The 16,379-nt window shown below is 29.4% G+C and overlaps 2 protein-coding genes across 3 annotated transcripts; both read left to right on the forward strand.

Annotated features, from left to right (window-relative positions):
* The first annotated feature begins 81 nt into the window (after positions 1-81).
* Positions 82-2,957, forward strand: LOC149883926 (E3 SUMO-protein ligase ZBED1-like). 2 transcript variants are annotated; one of them, XM_090097064.1, is made up of 2 exons: positions 82-218; positions 878-2,957. In XM_090097064.1, the coding sequence occupies exon 2, from the start codon at positions 1,892-1,894 to the stop codon at positions 2,936-2,938; it is 1,047 nt and encodes a 348-aa protein (XP_089953190.1). In that variant the 5' UTR covers positions 82-218; positions 878-1,891; the 3' UTR covers positions 2,939-2,957. The 2 variants fall into 2 exon arrangements, with proteins under 2 accessions (XP_089953190.1, XP_089953191.1); XM_090097065.1 differs by lacking the exon at positions 82-218 and having other exon boundaries at positions 273-1,743; positions 1,795-2,957.
* A 12,132-nt stretch (positions 2,958-15,089) lies between these two features.
* Positions 15,090-15,464, forward strand: LOC149883927 (52 kDa repressor of the inhibitor of the protein kinase-like). Its single transcript, XM_090098665.1, has one exon. The coding sequence runs from the start codon at positions 15,090-15,092 to the stop codon at positions 15,462-15,464; it is 375 nt and encodes a 124-aa protein (XP_089954791.1).
* The last annotated feature ends 915 nt before the right edge of the window (positions 15,465-16,379 follow it).

Here is a 16,379-nt window from a genome sequence, read left to right on the forward strand (position 1 = left end):
TCAATTTAACTTTAATTCGCTTAGCGAATTATACGAATCGTGTTCCGTTCGCGTCACCAATAAATGGTGTGGTCAAAAAAAATTACATTTTTTTTATGTGCGCGTCCTATTAATAGTGGATTTCTTTTTTATTTACAATCAGTCCTATTTGGAAATCTTAACCTACAACAATTCGTTCAACAGATCAAGTCTACTATTCTTCACCTACATTTATTACGGTCAGCCATTGTTATATTATTTTGATTTAAAAGTTAAGAATATTTCAAACTGAATTTTTGTGTTTTTTTTGTTTGTTTGTTTGTTTTTTGTGGATCGAATTCCTTTGCGAATTATTTCGCATTGCGGATTGCTTCAATTAGTGGATTGGTCCGATAAAATTTATATTGTTATATTTCTTCTACTTAAATGTTAACAGAAATAAAAATAGAAATAGAGATAAAAACTAGTTTAAAAAAATTGTTACGTTCATTTCAATAATTAAGGCAAATAATTAGTTCTTTTATTGAAAACTTTATGCATGCCTCTAAAATATCATTTATTGTTAAGACGAATATTAAGGAAAATTTTCAAATAACTTAATAAATAGTTAGTTCTTTTTCGGAAACTGTTTGTATGCATCAAAAACAATCACGTTTAATTAAGGCAAATATTAAGGAAATATTGAGAAAAATATTTCAATAAAAAGTCTGTAAACCGAAAATGTGATTTGATCCGTGTTTTCGAATTTTTAATCCGAAAAGTAATCCTTATTAATAATCTGATCCGTTTTTGTGGATTTTAATTTCAATAAATAATCCGAAATATTAGTCCGATCCGATATGGCAAACTTAATCCGATTCGTTTCTTTTTTTTTTATTTCACTTTTTTTTCTTTTCAGATGCCTTAGCTATCTAATATTTGGGAATTCTTCAACAATGTGGAGGAAAACAAGGCAAAATGCAAGGCCTGTGGCAAAATATACTTAATCAATAAAAGCACCACAAGTCCTTTAAGGAACCATTTGAAAAGAGTCCACTTGAATTTATATAAACAATTAGAAAGGAAAGACAAGCAAAAATCAACAATACCAGACATTTTGATGAGTTTGCCTCTGAAGACTCAGATTTTGAACAAACACAAGAAAGAGGAAAACAGAGGAGATGTCCACAGATACAAAAAGATACACCAGAATTGCCACAGCCTCGACCAAGTGGAACTTGTGGCACTTCCAACACACAGACACGGCAAGACAGAAAACAGGCTACCAAACCTGAATGGGAAGTTACTGACATCAATCAAGTAAGAACTGTTGTTGACATTACTAAATGGGTGATTGAGGACACTCAACCATTTTCTATTGTAGAAACGCATTCACCCGGATGATGAAAACTGCAACCAACGGTCAATTCAGAGCCATTACAGCAAAGAATATATCTACAAAATACATTCCTCTCCTTTTTAAATTCATCAAGGAACAAGTAAAAAACATTTTCAATACAGACAAGTGAAATCTTGATGGAGTGGCCGTTACATCCGACGTGTGGACCACTGATCACACCAATTTGTCTTTCATGAGCCTTACACTCCACTATATAGATTCAAAGTTCCAATTAAAGCGCTTCTTGGTGGAAATGTCCTACTTCCCCGAACAACATACTGGCGACAATATTGCCAAGAAGCTCAATGAATCTATCAACAAACTTGAACTTGATTTTGGAGTCAAATCCTGGATAACAGTCGACGGTGCAGCTAATGTCCAAGTAGGTGTTAGGGTGCAATTTGGTGTGTCGACCACCGTCTAAATCTAGTTGTCAGTGGTGCTGTCGATGATATTAGATGTCCAAAATGGCCCATTCTCAACCACAAAATAACAAAATTAGTAGGTCACTTCAACCAGTCCTCTTAAAAAGCTATGACTTTAGTTAATGCTGCCAAAGCCTTAAATAACTCCAGAACGAAGTTTGTACAGAGATGCCCCACAAGATGGAACTCTGACCTCCATCAAATGGAGTCTGTGGTGGATCTTCTTCCGGCGATGCATTCTTTAAAGAATCCGAACCCTACTGTTTCTGGAGGTTGTAAGTTGACAGATCTTTTACCAACAGATGATGAAGTGGAATCTATTCAATCTGTCATCCGGCTTCTGAGAGGCTTCTCAGAATTCTCTGAGAAATGCAGCAGCGAAAAGAATGTTAGCATCTGTTCCGTTATTAATTGCCTATACAACATCAGAGGAAGATTAGCAAGGGAGATGATCAAGCCAAAAACCGAGGTGTCATCAGAACTTGCTCACTACTTCAATGAAGATCTAAACAAAAGATTCGAAGGGGAGTTGATGAAAATTGAATTCTCTATAGTTCATTTTTTAGATCCTAACAGCAAGGGCATGTGCTTTATGGATGAGGGGGAAAAACTTGAAGTAGTCAAAACTGCAGTAAAGAAAGCTATGGAAGAACTGTCAAAAAAAGAAATTTTGGCTAGCCAAAGCACTCCTTCCCCTTCAATGTTGGATGATGAAGATGATGACAACTTTGATTTCACTGAACAACTGAGGAAGAAAGTGTTTGGTGCAAGTTACATTAATCCTGGAGGTGAAACAAGCACCAAGAAAGTCATTTCTGCTGAAACTGAGAGGTATTTGAATTCAAAACCAGTTCCAGCAATTACAAATGTACTGGAATTCTGGAAACAAAACCAGTATATTTACCCAATAATGTCAAGGCTGGCCAGAAAAAACCTCTGTATACTTGCTGCATCATCAACATCTGAAAGAGTTTTCTTAACAGCAGGGAATATATACAGCTCTAGAAGAACCAATCTTTCAATCTCAAAGGTTGAGATGTTGGTATATATGAAAGAAAAAACTAAGCAACTCAGCAAATTTCAAGACACTGTGTGGCCAGGAAATGAATTTAGAAAAAGATTAACTTTTAGGGTGGAATGCAAGAACCGAACTTGAGTCAAGTTCGACTTGAAATCTCAAGTTCGACTTTGTCAAGTCAGACTTGAAAAATTGACTTGAGCGAATGCGTAAACGAGACTTGAAAATTTCAAGCTCGTGCTTGAGAAAGTGGAACTTGAAAAATAGTCGAGGCGTTGAATTTAGGGCGTTTATCGAAAAATGCACTTCGCAACCAATAGCGGTAATGGATTTTTTTTACGGGAAAAACCTTTTACTGAAACAAATTCCGTGTAATGATATTTGTATAGTATACGATTAAATAAAAAGTTTATAACAGTAAAAAAAAAAAAGTTCTTGCTATGTATTTTTCATCAGAAAAATAAATTCATCTTGGCACTTTCAGTTCCAAATCCTAAGTTGTTGGTAAACAACGGTTGGTCATATGTACCACTTAAGTGATCAAGACAATTTCTCTTGATTTCTCCATTTTAACAGATTCCATTTGAATTAAAATACATGGAAATGTTCTAGAAAATGCGGAATCTTATTTTGACGCTTTTTGGGGATGATACTATACTACAATGTATTTTTATTTATCTATTTACTAATACTTTAACGAAAATAATGGGTTTTTTTTTTAAAAATACTGAGAAAATTACTTTAAACAAAATTAGTTTTCTCAATACTAATACTACATAATACTATGTGTGTGTGTATATATATACATATATATATATATATATATATATATATATATATATATATACCTACACATATATATACCATTTACATATGTAAGTATACCATTTACATATGTAAGTCAATAGAGATCACATATGGAGACAGGTCTTCTGAAATTTTTGGGCCACTTATAGAAACAGAAAAGAAAACTTTTAAAAACCATTGATAGCATCTTGCTCATTAACACATGAAAAAGAACAAAGTTTAACGTTAAACAAAAATCTCTTAATAAAAAAAAATACAAAAAAGCAATATAATGAAATTCATGATCTTGATAAAGAACTAATGCAAAAACAAATAGAAATAGATGATATAAAAAAAAAACTCTCTCCAGAAAAAGCAACAATACAAACAAAACTTTGTGAAAATTTTCACAGTTAAAATTTTCACAAAGTTTTAAAAAAGCAACACAACAGAATTATTCTATGTGAGGATTATTTTTTTCTAACAATATCAGATCCAAATTGCTTTTGGAATGTTTTAATTTATCACTTTATTTTTTAGTGAAATTGTTTTTTTCATATACAATACTATTTTGAAATATAAAATGTAATTCTTTTGAAATAATATGTAGTATAAATATTTGAAAATAATGTTTTTGTTATTACACCCTTTATCCATTATCAGACACAATTTTTTTTTTAAAAAAATAAGTCTGAAATTTGACTTTTGCTTTGTTTCTGCAAAAATATCTTTAGTGAATGCTTTAGCACCACATTCTTCATTGCTATTTTGTATTTCATTGCCTCCACAATAATCATTTTGTAGAAGGGCAATGTTGTGAAGCACAAAACAGGATATTATTATAGCTATGGAATTTTGCAGTTTTGTTCCTAAGGGAATGTTAAGACAAGGGTATTGTTTTTTTTTGATATACCAAAACAATATTCAACAACAACATTCAACATGTGTGTACTTCTCAAGTTGTAATTGTATCTGATTTCATTTTCATTTTTGGGTTAGAAAAAGGTGTCATTAAATATTGTTTATAAGGATAGCCAGAATCACCTGATAGCCAGAATCAACATGAACAACATTCAAAAAAAAATCCCTTTTTGTTTCGGTAAAAAAAGGGATTTTTTGAATTTGGTAAAATCTAAATAATGGTTGATAAATATAAATATTTTCTTTATCTAAGAAAAGTTTGAAGTTTGTATGAAATAGCAAAATCAGATATCCATGAAAACTTATAATCACTTTTGCTGAATTATCAAAGAATCAGCTTCTGTTGGAAACTTTATGTACTGATATCTTTTGTTAGCCATTTGAATTGAAATGTTCTAAACCACTGGACAAACAGTTGAGTTTCAGCTCTTCCAAATCTCCTGTTATTCTCTAAGAGAGTTTATTTATTGTTACTTAAGTATATTATCATTTGTTGGTATAAAATGTTGTTATTTAAAAACGTAATGTAAAATCTACAATAAGAAGGTGCCATTTTCTGATACCGTTTCTTGAATATCTACTCACTTGGAATGAACCAGTAGCATAAAACCGAAATGCAATAGCCAGTTGTTGTACAGTTGAAAGAGGGCACCCTCGATTGTTAACATTGTTGTTAATAATGTCATAAGCTAATATTAAAAAGGTTTTTATTGGAAAATCTGTAGCACCTTTTAAATTCTATACCGTGGTAAACTTCTAAAGGATTAGCTCTGTCAATAATAAACCTTGGTATGTGACTTGGCTTATTTTTTCTTCTTCTTCTTCTAAATTTCAGCTCATACCGATTCATTTTTGAACATTTAAAAAAAAGTTTTTTTAATACTTCATGTAATTGTAACTACTTCTCATGAACTCTCTTTTATTCCTTTTACACGTATCACCTCTTTGTATAACTGCAACTATTTATTACTAAATGGAATTTACTTTTATACTGTATCACAAAAATGTGCCTTAATCAACAGCCTTTTATAATGCTAGGATGTTCGACATTTCAAAAAGCTAATAAACATTTCTAATGGCATCAAAATATGACATGTTGAATCATTACATACGAGTTACAGGATGTTTTAAAAGACACACGTTTTCGCAATGTTAATATTCAGTTTTCTGTAATGAATTCATTTAAAAATATACTTTCACAATGTAACCTTCTAAATTAATTAGGTGAATATGCCCAAGTAACTACTTTTGCTTGTTAAAAACTCATTTTCATACTTGCAAAGGTTGTAATAAGTTATATAGTAATAGTAAAGTTTTGTTACGCATCAGCAAAATGATAATGGCGGTCTGTTTTTTTTTTCAAGTTTGGTTTCAAGATTGGTCTGGAGCAGACTTGAAAAAATGACTTGAAAATTCAAAAATTCTCGTTTTTCAAGTCTGACTTCAGTTCAAGTTCGCTTCTTGCATTCCGTTCAAGTCAGACTTGAGATTTGAAGTCTGACTTGAAATTTCAAGTCGGGTTCTTGCATTCGGAAGGAATTTTTGCTCTCTCAAGTCTGGGGCCAATGCTATAAACAATTCGATGTTTTTTTCGAGAAAAAAAATCTTTCGTAAAAACGCAATTTTTCACGTACGAAAAAAAGTTCGTAATCTCGAAGAATTTATCGCTGTTTGTATTTTTTTCGCCCATAGCTATAAAGCATAAAACGTAAACGTCACTAAAATTCACGAACTTTTTTTATCCGTAATATATAGTAGTAATATAATAGTAATTTTTATTGTAACTTTTATTTATTAGGCCTACTTAATGAATTTAATTAGTCATTAAGTATGCTGTGCTGTCTATTCTATTTTTATGAATATTTTTAAATTCTAGTATTTGGTGTTTAAAAAATCTGTGTAAAATTAAAGTAGAAACATGAATTTAATTTTTTCGGATGAAGACTTAGATTTCGAAGTTGCAGAAAATTAGCTTCGCCACCGATTGCCTCGAGAGGTTGGTGTTTAAAACATTACTTAAAATTACTATATATATATATTTTTTTAATGATTTTTTATCGAACAAAATCAGAAATCATACTAAATAGGCGCAGAAATTATATTTTTGTTTTGTTTTTCAATATCATTTTAGTTTAATGGTCGCTTTTTTAACGAAGATGTTTCTGACAACGTTTTTCGAGAGCAGTATCGAGTCCCAAGAGCTGTATTAGATTTTTTAGAAACTAGGCTTAAAGATGATTTGCAACATTATACTAAGCGAAATAAAAGCATTTCAGTACTTTTCCAAATAATGGTATTTCTTCATTTTATTGGCACAAATATTTTTTTTCATGTTCTCAGAGACTGTCATGGAATCTTTACCAACACAATTTATAGTATTATACAGTGTAGGAGAAGCTATTTTCACTGTTAGTGTATTAAGTTAATAAAACTATTGGAAGTATATATATATTTACATGAATGTAAAATCTTTATTTAGAAATATGATTGATTACATACTTATATTATGTTAATATATACTATATATTACATACTTATACTATAACATTTGTAAATATATATTTAAATATATATATATATATATATATATATATATATATATATATATATATATATATATATATATATATATATATATATATAGTTAAATATATATTTACAAATGTTATAGTATAAGTATGTAATATATAGTATATATTAACATAATATAAGTATGTAATCAATCATATTTCTAAATAAAGATTTTACATTCAAGTTTATATACAAATAGTTATAAACTAATGTAAAGTAAACTACTAACAGTGCTAATGATATATAACAACGGTAATAATAATGGCAATTTAATCATTCTATTCAAAAACAGCAGAGATATATTACAGTATATAAAATTAACAATGATAACATGATGTAATGTATAGTATATATCAATTTTATATATATATATATATATATATATATATATATATATGTAAATATATATACTTCCAATAGTTTTATTAACTTAATACACTAACATTGAAAATAGCTTCTCCTACACTGTATAATACTATAAATTGTGTTGGTAAAGATTCCATGACATTCTCTGAGAACATGATATATATATATATATATATATATATATATATATATATATATATATATATATATATATATATATATATATACATATACATACATATATATACATATATACAAAATATAATGTAGCAATACATATTTTTATTTAAATAGTTTGCTAATTAAAACATACTAAGCTTCCCAAGAAGAACCTCTTTGTTTTCTCTTATTTATATTGCTAGTAACATTTTAAGTTCTTTAGACAGCATTTTATTTGTTGTGTATTTGTGTATTATTTTGTTGTGTATTTGTGTATTATATGGCATATTTATCGACTACAGTATCGGACAAAACATGGTGGACAAACTCAAATTTAGAACAAAAGTTGATCAAAAACTAAAAAAAACTAGTAAAACAATTGAACATATTATTTTTTATGTAGTTTATTATGTTGTTAACAAAACTTAAAACTTTTGAATCATACTAAAAATCACTAAAAAAGTTTTAAAACACATTTTCCCTAACAAACTACATTTTTCTTTGGACAAAACAAGGTGGACATTCAAAAAATCGACTGAAAATTCAAAAAAATTCAAAAATTAACTTATTATTTTTCAAAAAACTTCAAAAGTTGACTTAATATTTGGTAGGACCTCCTTTACTTTTAATTACTTCTTTCATTCTTCGGGGCATAGACGCAATTAATGAGTCAACAATTCTCATATCAATCTCTCGCCAGGCCTTCTCGATTTGTTCAAATAATTCCTCACTGGTCTTCACATTTGCACGCTCAATCTTATTGTCAATTATTTCCCACAAATTTTCTATGGGATTCAAGTCAGGGCTTTGTGCAGGCCACTCCATTATGGTGATATTCTTGTCCTTGAACCATTGTTTTACAATTTTTGACGTATGTTTGGGATCATTATCCTGTTGAAAAATCCATTTTAGGGGCATCTCCCATTCAGCATGTGGTAACATAACATCTTCCATTATATCTTTGTAAACAAAGCGGTCCATAATTCCATTAATTTTGTGAATAGGACCAGTTCCTAGTGCTGAGAAACATCCCCAAACCATAGCAGACGTTCCATGCTTAACACTCTTCTTGGTATATTTAGTATTGAATCTGGTGTTCTTTGGTCTCCAGACTCGCTTCTTGCCGTCGCTTCCAAAAAGGTTATATTTTGATTCATCACTAAAAAGTATGTTTTTCCACTGGTCTACAGTCCAATTTTGGTGTGCTTTGGCAAACGCAAGTCTTAGCTTTCTATTTTTAAAGGAAGTTAGCGGTTTCTTGGCAGGCATTCGAGAAAACAATTTTGCTTCGTTAGCTCTTCGTCGCACAGTGCGATTAGAGATTTGTAGTTCAAGTTTTTCGGTTAATTTTGTGGATGACAAAAATGGATCTTTTTTAAGCTCTTTAACAATTATTCGATCTAGTCTTTGTGTTGTTTTTCTTGGACGTCCGCCCCGATGGTTTGTTTTATAGCAGTCACGAGATCCAAATGATTTGACAGTTTTGCTTACAGTCGATTTAGCTATATTATATTTTCTACAAATTTCAGCTTGACGTTTTCCGCTTTTAAAATCTTTAATAATATTTTCACGTAAAACACTTCCTAATTTGTCGTAAGCCATTTTAAGTTGCAATTTTTGCAAAATTTACCCCATATATCACGAGTTAAATCTATTTTTAGTTTAATTGAAAAAATAATTGGCCAGACGTTCCAAAATCTATTTATTATTTTAGAGAAATGTTAGGATAAAAGTGAAAACAAAAGAATGCGGTAAATTGAATAAAGACAATGAAATCTTATAAAAAAAGCTTCGTTTTGATTTGTCCACCTTGTTTTGTCCAAGGAAAAATGTAGTTTGTTGAGAAAAATGTGTTATAAATTTTTTTTGTGATTCTTAGTATGATTCAAACGTTTTAAATTTTGTTAAGAACATAATAAACTATTTAAAAATTAATATGTACAATTGTTTTACTAGTTCTTTTTAGTTTTTGATTAACTTTTGTTCTAAATTTGAGTTTGTCCACCATGTTTTGTCCGATACTGTATTTATACTTTTCTTTAGTCAAACACTATGAAAAATTTGTTTAACCAGAATTACTATCGAAAACATTCATAAATAAGTATGGAATTTTAAATTCATACATGCATTGTTAACGAAGCACAACAAGGAATTGAATAATAGATTAAATGCAGTTTTTAAGTAATTAGTTTATTATGAAGTTACCAAAATCCTTTTAAGCTTTATCTATAAAATATCTTGTTGTTTTCTCGCAGCGAACACAACGTTTCAGCTCTACATTTTCTCTTCTCCTTAAAATTCTCTTTACAAAAAGTTTTCCTTCAATTTATACTATACAAAGAATCTCAAATATGCTCATAAAATAAACCGCTTAAACTATATTTACAACATATCAAATAAACTACGTCAATCAAATCCGCCGTAAATAGTTTCTTCACGCAATTCAATTACACTCCTCCTTTATCCTTCGGGATCACATTTAATTCAAAGCAACTCTTGCTTTGCGGAACATCACAACAATTGTTTCTTTTGCGGATCCAAATCTCAAATACCGCTTCTGGCAATCCAACTACAACGCCAGTCGCACCCTCTCGTCAGGCTACTCTGCCAAACACGAGAAACGTTTTAGATCAGCAAAAGAGACATCCATTTGTTCCTCATCTCTCATCTTCTGCTTCGTACACAAATCATGCCACGTAGGCATCCGAAGGAAAAACTCGATAAATAAAGACATCTTCGATTCTCTTCACATCCTTCTTATCTTCTACTCACAAACAATCGAAGACTAAGTATTACTTCGCAACAAAACTGGAAAGAGCACTGTCAACTCAACGCGTTGCTTCTCTGCAACGACTTTGGTTCGCTGCGACCAAATTGCGGCATCGGATATACCATCGTATTTTTCAAAGATGTTCTAATTATTCGAAGATGGCTCCATCATGTGCCCGGTTAGCTTGTTGTTTTCTCGCAGCGAACACAACGTTTCAGCTCTACATTTTCTCTTCTCCTTAAAATTCTCTTTACAAAAAGTTTTCCTTCAATTTATACTATACAAAGAATCTCAAATATGCTCATAAAATAAACCGCTTAAACTATATTTACAACATATCAAATAAACTACGTCAATCAAATCCGCCGTAAATAGTTTCTTCACGCAATTCAATTACATATCTGCATAAAAACACAAACAAAGAATGTTCAATGATTTTGAAGCGCTAACGTTGTTCTAACAATGGCCGCCAAAAATCACGAAGAAAATATCTAAAATTGAGATCAAAAATCTATCTGAAGTTTTTTTTCGAAAAAACGCATTTTTTATCTGAAAAGGCGATTCCCTTGCTCTTTTATAGCATTGGATTTAATAGCGAAGTTTTTATTAGGGTTCATTATCGAAATTGCAAATTTCGAAAATTTTCGATTAAAACGGTACCGAAATACTTCTTTCTTTTCGAAATCTATAAAAACTTATGAAAATAATCCAACTAGCCAAATTAATTTCGAAAATAAAAAAGGAATTTCGAAAAGTGAAACTAATTTCGAAAGAAAAAACGGAATTTCGAAATGTGAAATTAACTTCGAAAAAAAAAAGTGTATTTCGAAAAGTAAAATTAATTTCGAAAGAAAAAACAGAATTTCGAAAAGTGAAATTTACTTCGAAAAAAAAAAGTGTATTTCGAAAACTGAAATTAATTTCGAAAGAAAAAACGGAATTTCGAAATGTGAAATTAACTTCGAAAAAAAAAAGTGTATTTCGAAAAGTAAAATTAATTTCGAAAGAAAAAACAGAATTTCGAAATGTGAAATTATTTTCCAAAGAAAAAAAAGAATTTCGAAAAGTGAAATTAATTACAAGAAGAAAAAAAAAGAATTTTGGAAAGTTAAATTTATTCCAAAAAGTAATTTTAATACCTTATATTTTATTTGCATAATAATATTAAAATAACCGGGTGCCTAAATAATTTACCACGGGGTTTCACGGCAAGTATACCTTTTATTATATATATATATATATATATATATATATATATATATATATATATATATATATATATATATATATATATATATTTATGTATGTATGTATGTATGTATGTATGTATGTATGTATGTATGTATGTATGTATGTATGTATGTATGTATGTATGTATGTATGTATGTATGTATGTATGTATGTATGTATGTATGTATGTATGTTTGTATGTATGTATGTATGTATGTATGTATGTACATATATATATATATATTATATATATATATAATAATTTGTCATATATACATATATATGAATAATATATATAGATATATTATACATATATATGTATATATGGCAAAATAATACTATCTTGGTAAATTTAAGGTGGCACACAACTGAAAACAAGTTGTTTTTTTTAGTAATCAAAATTATGATTTTTTTTTTTTGATGAGAATAAATTTATATTAAAATGAAATAAAAAACAGCTAATTTTTTTTTTTAATTTTACTATCCATAATGGCCAAAAATGTGTTGTAAAACACGTGTTTTTAGTAAATCTTTAAAACCTAATAACTTGATTTTGCCTCAACAACTCGAACTAATATTTTGAGTTATGTAACAAAAAGATTGCTAAGGTATAAATATAACTGTTTGAAATCGCTGTAAATCTCATCTAAATAATCCCAAGAGAGTAATTAGCCGTTTACATTGCAACAATGGTTTCATATACGTGCGTTACAGGCCTTAAAGGAATTGCATATTATAACTTTTAAATTATATCATTTAGGAAAAGCGCACGAACTTTTATGTAAATTCTATAAAATTTTATAAAGTTCTATAAAGTTCTATAAAAATTCTAAATCTAAAGTTTAAACTTACGTTATGCAAATTTAAAATTAAAGTGTTTAAACTGGTGTTGTTATCGACTAAGACTAAATCGACTAAAAGTCGAAATTAGTCGACTTTGAAAAATCTAAGAGTCGATGTAATCGACTTTGGATTTTCTACTAATCGACTAAAAGTCGATTTAGTTAAATAGTAGTACTTATACATGTATTTCTAATATCTTTTTATTTGATTGAACATTATAAATCTTTTTAATTTTATTTTGTTAACAAAAGCAAATATGACTGTTGAATAGAATGTAGTTTTTTCAGAGCCGGAATAAAATATTTACTCCCTTTCCTTTCATATTAAATTAGAAATTAAAATATAGTATCTCCCTCCATCATATTAATTATTGAATGAAGATGCTTTTAAGCATCTTCATTCAATAATTAATAAGTAAAAATTTGAATAGTAAAAATTTTAAAAATTCTACGTTCAAAATTTACAATTTAAATTATAAACAAAAACACTTTAGTAGCTTTTGCTATAGGTAGGTTTTATTCACTTTGAGAGGGCTAATATTTTATATGAAACATTTCACCGTGTAGAGGTAAGTGGTCATTCGCAAATTATGTCACGCAAAAAACTTTTCAGATCCCCCTTCTCCCTTTTCCACAAAATGTCACAAAATATCAAACCCCTATCTTATCCTGAGCGTTTTAATCCCTGTAAAAGAACCTTTGGGGTTCTAATCCCTGCAAAAATATTTCGAAGCAAATTTTAGAATTTCGAAGGTAAAAAATCGTTTCGGTATTATTTTCAGAATTTCGAAATCGCAAAAACATTTCGAAGCAAATTTTAGAATTTCGAAGGTAAAAAATCGTTTCGGTATTATTTTCAGAATTTCGAAATCGCAAAAACATTTCGAAGCAAATTTTAGAATTTCGAAGGTAAAAAATCGTTTCGATATTATTTTCAGAATTTCGAAATCGCAAAAACATTTCGAAGCAAATTTTAGAATTTCGAAGGTAAAAAATCGTTTCGATATTATTTTCAGAATTTCGAAATCGCAAAAATATTTCGAAACAACTTCGAAATGAAAAAATCGTTTCGATGCAAAATTAATTAGTTTGAAATTATTTCGAACTTACCGAAACAAAAATAGAGTTTCGAAAACTTTTTTTTTTATCGAAAATTCAACTTTTGCTTCCGTGAAGAACCTTAGTTTTTATCTTAAAAACGGAGTTTTTAGAATGTTTATAGCAATGGACTTTTTTTTTCTTCGCTTTTTACGGTAAAAACTTCGTGTTTTACGGAAAAAACTTCGTTTTTTATGTTTATAGCATTGGCCCCTGGTTTGAAGTCAGACTTGAAAAAGGTCTATTTTTAGCGGTTTTCAAGTCTGACTTGAGTTGAAGTTCGCTTTGTGCATTCGCTCAAGTCGCACTTTAGGTTTGAAGTTCGACTTCAAATTTGAAGTTCGGTTCTTGCATTCCACCCTAAGTGTGGTGTCGAGGAAGTTTACAATTTTTAAATAAGATTTAATAGTAATAGTAAGGTTGAATTTATCTTTAAAAATGTTGACAAAATTTTTCTTTTTTTTTTTTCTGACTGAGGGCCGCTGATATTATAGAAGCAGCAGAGACCATCATCTCTGTATAGTCTTGTGGTGTTGAGCCCGTATTCACTGGCAAAAGTATATAATATGTATAGGCCTACTAACTCGCACAGTTCGGCTCCGTCGTTTAAATAAAACATTCTTGAAACTTTGAAAGAATTCGGTTTAGATATAAAAAATTGCAGAGGCCAGTCTTATGATGGAGCTGCTTCAATGTCAGGTGAATACAAAGGTGTTTCATCTCTTATAAAAAAAATCAATCCAATGGAATTTGTTTGTCCACTGTGCCTCACATAAACTTAGTTTAATTGTTGGCAAGAGTTGCCAAATCCAGCAAGTAAAAAATCTGCTTGAGCAAGTTAAAGACATCTTATTTTTTTAACTTTTCTCCTAAAAGAAGTAATTGTTTAAAAAAATACCATCTTCCTGGTTAGGCAAAACTTATTGACACATGTCGAACTCGGTGGGTACAAAAGCTTTGTGGACTTGATGTGTTTTTTGATAATTATTCAGCAGTTTTTTCTGCTTTTGAAGAAATGGAAGACAATAATTTAAAAGAGTTTAACAAAGAAACATCTTCAAACGCATCTTCTTTTATGAAGTTGTTGACAAACTTTTCTTTTATTGTTTCTTTGGTTTTAACTAAACAGCTTCTGGATTACTTTTATGGAATTTCCATCACCCTTCAAACTAAATCTTTTGATATTTCCCAGCAAGTAGATGAAATTCAAAATTTGACTAAACATTTAAAAGAAATACAGAGAAATGTTGATGCTTACCATGACAAATGGTATAAAATTGCTCTTGCATTGGCAAAAACATTTGATGTTGATGAAAAAAAACCTAGAACATGTGTTGTTCAGAAGCATAGAGATAATCAAATATGTGACACTATATCTGGTTATTTTAAAGTTTCTATTACATTGCCTCTTGTGAATCATCTTCTCAATGAACTAGAAAACAGGTTTGATGTTAAGAGCATGATTGTTTATAATGGTCTATGTGCTATTCCTGCTTACTTAGTAAAGCAATAATTTAGATCTTGCCCATGGAAAGAAAAGTTCTTAATGTTTTTGAATTTTTATAAATCAGATCTTCCTCATTTCTCATCAATTCATGCCGAAATAGAGTTATGGGAGGAATTTTGGAAAGAAAAGACAGAATTACCATCTACTATTTCTGATACATTAAAGTTCATGGATATCAGAGGCTTTCCAAACATTTTAGAGGCTTTTCATATACTTGCTACAACTTGTGAGTGTGAAAGGTCAATAACTACTCTTAGGAGAATAAAAACTTACACCAGGAGTACTATGTCTGAAAATAGGTTGAATGGACTTGCATTAATGTCTATTCATCAGGAAGTAGTTCCAGATATTAGCAGAGTTATTGAAATTTTTGCATCCAAAGGAGACAGAAAATTAGAGTTAATATTCAAATGATGAGTAAATTCAGAATTGATGAGTAAATAGTAGTTTTAAGTGTCTTATATAAACTTCTATTCAATGTTTTAAACTTGTAAACTGTGAAAATCATTTTTCATGAGCAAATTATTTCTATTCATTCTTGATGTTGAAAGTGTTTTCAGGTTATATCAGTTTTAACTTTTTTAGTTATTACTTAGCTTGTTGTATTATATTTTGTCTTATATATTTATATATTAAAAAAAAGAAAAAAGAAATTATAAAAAGATGTTAAAAAAATTTGGGCATAGCTGCCTATCAAGAAAAAGAAAAAATCCAAAAACAGTCTAACCTTAGGCAACATTACTAATACTTTACTTAAACTGTCTATCAAGAAAAGGAAAGAATCCAGAAATGGAGGGCTAACAGGTTTACAGATGGAGTGCAAAGTCCTATGGCTTACCTTCTCGCTGGTGCACTTCGTTAAATAAGTTAGACAAGTATTACATGTCTAATTTATGAACTAAATAGTCAAGGCAACATTTTGAATAACTTTATTATTAATAGGATAACTAAAAACAATACAAAACAACACTTTACCAAGCTTGACTCGACTGTTTAGCATAGCATTCCATTAGTAAAATTGTATCGAATAAACACATTAGGTGAACAGACTTCAATAACAGGTAAAAAGTTGTTTTTTTAAAAAAGTGAATTTTATCTGGTTTTGCAAGTCCACTCCTCATATATGAAATTATTTTACCTCTAAAAATTAAAATATTCTATCTCTAATGATTTTTAAATATGCATGTGTTCTTGGATTACACAATTAATTAGGAACTTGATGTAATGATGTTATTTTTTGTAAGTCTGCAAGTATAATATAAATAATCTTTAAGGACTACCTTCAAGGGTTCGTTATATTCCATGAAAAAATCCTTATAGAAAAACTTG

This window comes from Hydra viridissima, unplaced genomic scaffold, assembly GCF_058129835.1.
Source record: "Hydra viridissima isolate aposymbiotic clone 2 unplaced genomic scaffold, HvirCarnegie_v1 scaffold_9, whole genome shotgun sequence".
Classification (NCBI taxonomy): domain Eukaryota; kingdom Metazoa; phylum Cnidaria; class Hydrozoa; order Anthoathecata; family Hydridae; genus Hydra; species Hydra viridissima.